We start from the raw sequence: 2,500 nt of genomic DNA on the forward strand, positions 1-2,500 counted from the left end.
GAAACATAACCTAGAATCATATCTTGATTATCTAAGCGAATACGGAACATACCGTTGGGAAGGGATTCAGTAATTAAACCTTCATGAATCCATTTTTGTTCTTTCATTACAGGTAAAGCCTCCTTGAAGTATCAATTGATGGAGGAGGAACGATATTAGACAACCCGCCCCTTTTCTTTTTGTTTTCACAAATAAGAAGTTTCGGACCCAATTCGTATATTAGAAAGATTACCATATATAACACAAAACTTCTCCGCCAATTCGTTCTAGTCGAGCTTCTCGGTCTGTCATTATACCTCGGGAAGTAGAAATAATTACAATTCCCATCCCACCTAAAATTCTAGGAATTCGTTGGTAGTTCGAATAGATTCGTAGACCAGGCCGACTGATCCGTTTTAAATTTAAAAAATTTCTATAAGATCTTTTCCTATTCCTTCTATGTCGTAGGGTTAAAACCAAAAAATCTTTTTTGGTTTCTTTATGTTTTCTCACGTTTTCAATAAAACCTTCTCGTAAAAGTATTTTAACAATATTTTCAGTGATATTAGTAGATGCTATTCGAACCGCCCTTTTTCGATCCATATCAGCATTTCGTATAGAAGTTATTATGTCAGCAATAATATCCCTACCCATGGTGAATTAAATTTCTTGGTGCTCCCAATTTTGATATAATAAACATATTTATTTACTTATTTTTTTATGAATTTTTATTTCAATTAAAGGCATATGCATGAGACACAATCTACTAAAAATTATGAATATAATATTTCTTAATCTCTTTCTTTCAAATACTTTACTATAACCATATGATGGTATTTTCTTTTTTTATAAGACCTTACAATACCTCCGGAGCTAATGAAACTATTTTAGTAAAATTTAACTGTCTCAATTCACGGGCAATTGCACCAAAAATTCGAGTTCCTTTGGGGTTTCCTTCTTGGTCAATGACAACCGCAGCATTGTCATCATATCGTATTATCATACCGTTATCACGTTTGAGTTCTTTACAAGTACGTACAATTACAGCTCTGACCACCTCTGATCTTGCTAGGGGCATATTTGGCACTGCTTCTTTGATCACAGCAACAATAACGTCACCGATATGAGCATATCGACGATTGCTAGCTCCTATGATTCGAATACACATCAATTCTCGAGCCCCGCTGTTATCTGCTACATTCAAAAGGGTCTGGGGTTGAATCATATAATTTTGTTAGAATCTATTCTTTCAATGCAAAAGAAAGAGTGAACAAAAAAAAAAAAGAAATATTGTTTGTCCAAAGAAACAAACCGGCACCCGCGATTTTTTTTATCCCGAAATAATAAATTGAGTTCGTATAGGCATTTTGGAGGATGCTATTGAAATCGCTCTTCTGGCTATATTTTCTGTTACTCCACCCATTTCATAAAGTATTCGACCTGGTTTAACAACAGCTACCCAATATTCAGGGGATCCTTTCCCCGAACCCATACGTGTTTCTGCGGGTCTTACTGTAACCGGTTTGTCTGGAAATATACGTACCCAAATTTTTCCACCGCGACGTGCATTTCGTGTCATTGCCCGTCTACCTGCTTCTATTTGTCTAGACGTGATCCAAGCGGGTTCAAGTGCCTGAAGAGCATATTTACCAAAAGAAATATGATTACCTCGATAAGATATTCCCTTCATTCTTCCTCTATGTTGTTTACGGAATCTGGTTCTTTTGGGGTTATAGTTGATGGTTGGTTCTGAATTCCATCTCTACTACAGAACTGGACATGAGAGTTTCTTCTCATCCAGCTCCTCGCGAATAATCAAATTTTCAAAATGTCTATTATCATTTGTATATCTTGCTTTTTTAGCTAACTAAACATATTAATTTTTTTTTTATTTTAATATAGTATTATTATTTTATTTTTTTCTTTTTATCCTATTGGATTGAGCAAAAATTATCAATCCAAGAAGATAAAGTTTTCACGGGCGAATATTGACTCTTTTCGTCGCTATTTTAGTTGTAGGGTTAACTCATGACTTTTCTTTTCCCAATAGATGAAAGAACTAGTCTCTGGTTTGTTTCGCCATCCCGATCAATGAGTCTTATTTCAATAGATTTGAATTCACAGGTTCCATCGTTCCCATCGCTTCTTACTTAATGGTTAGGTCTTATTTCTACAATGGAGCTCATAATTAAATTTTTTCTTGAGCCGATTTTCTTAGTCTTTATTGGCTTGAAGCTCTTATTTTTTTTGTTCTATGAACGGATTCGTTTTGTTTTTTATGAATCCATATTGATTGATGCTTTATATTACATTGCTTTTTTATGAGACTTTATGAGATGACTCATAAACCTTACATATTGGATGGAATTTTATATCGTTGTTTTTTCTCCCCTTCTTTCACCCTCCCGTTTATCCACATCTTTCTTCTTCTCTTCACAACTTAGAATCATATTTTTTCTTTTGTTTATGCAAAAAAGATTTCAGTTGCTACAGTGATATGACTGATATATCATATCTTGAC

The 2,500-nt window shown here is 34.2% G+C and overlaps 4 protein-coding genes across 4 annotated transcripts in view; all 4 read right to left on the bottom strand. All coding sequences in view use genetic code 11, as the record gives it.

The window, feature by feature from the left end:
- The window catches only part of infA (translation initiation factor 1), a 234-nt gene extending 127 nt beyond the window's left edge, over window positions 1–107 (bottom strand). The window contains exon 1 of the mRNA in view: window positions 1–107. This exon is cut by the window's left edge and continues 127 nt beyond it. Within this exon, the coding sequence (YP_011069466.1) occupies window positions 1–107 (107 nt within the window).
- Window positions 108–228: 121 nt separating this feature from the next.
- Window positions 229–633, bottom strand: rps8 (ribosomal protein S8). The gene has a single exon. It carries the CDS (start codon window positions 631–633, stop codon window positions 229–231), a length of 405 nt encoding a protein of 134 aa, YP_011069467.1.
- Window positions 634–835: 202 nt separating this feature from the next.
- Window positions 836–1,204, bottom strand: rpl14 (ribosomal protein L14). Its single transcript has one exon. It carries the CDS (start codon window positions 1,202–1,204, stop codon window positions 836–838), a length of 369 nt encoding a protein of 122 aa, YP_011069468.1.
- Window positions 1,205–1,309: 105 nt separating this feature from the next.
- Window positions 1,310–2,500, bottom strand: part of rpl16 (ribosomal protein L16) — a 1,332-nt gene continuing 141 nt past the window's right edge. Inside the window, exon 2 of the mRNA in view lies at window positions 1,310–1,708. Within this exon, the coding sequence (YP_011069469.1) occupies window positions 1,310–1,708 (399 nt within the window). The remainder of the gene's footprint in view (window positions 1,709–2,500) is intronic.

The sequence above is a fragment of the plastid genome of Daucus carota (genome assembly GCF_001625215.2).
Source record: "Daucus carota subsp. sativus plastid, complete sequence".
NCBI lineage: Eukaryota > Viridiplantae > Streptophyta > Magnoliopsida > Apiales > Apiaceae > Daucus > Daucus carota.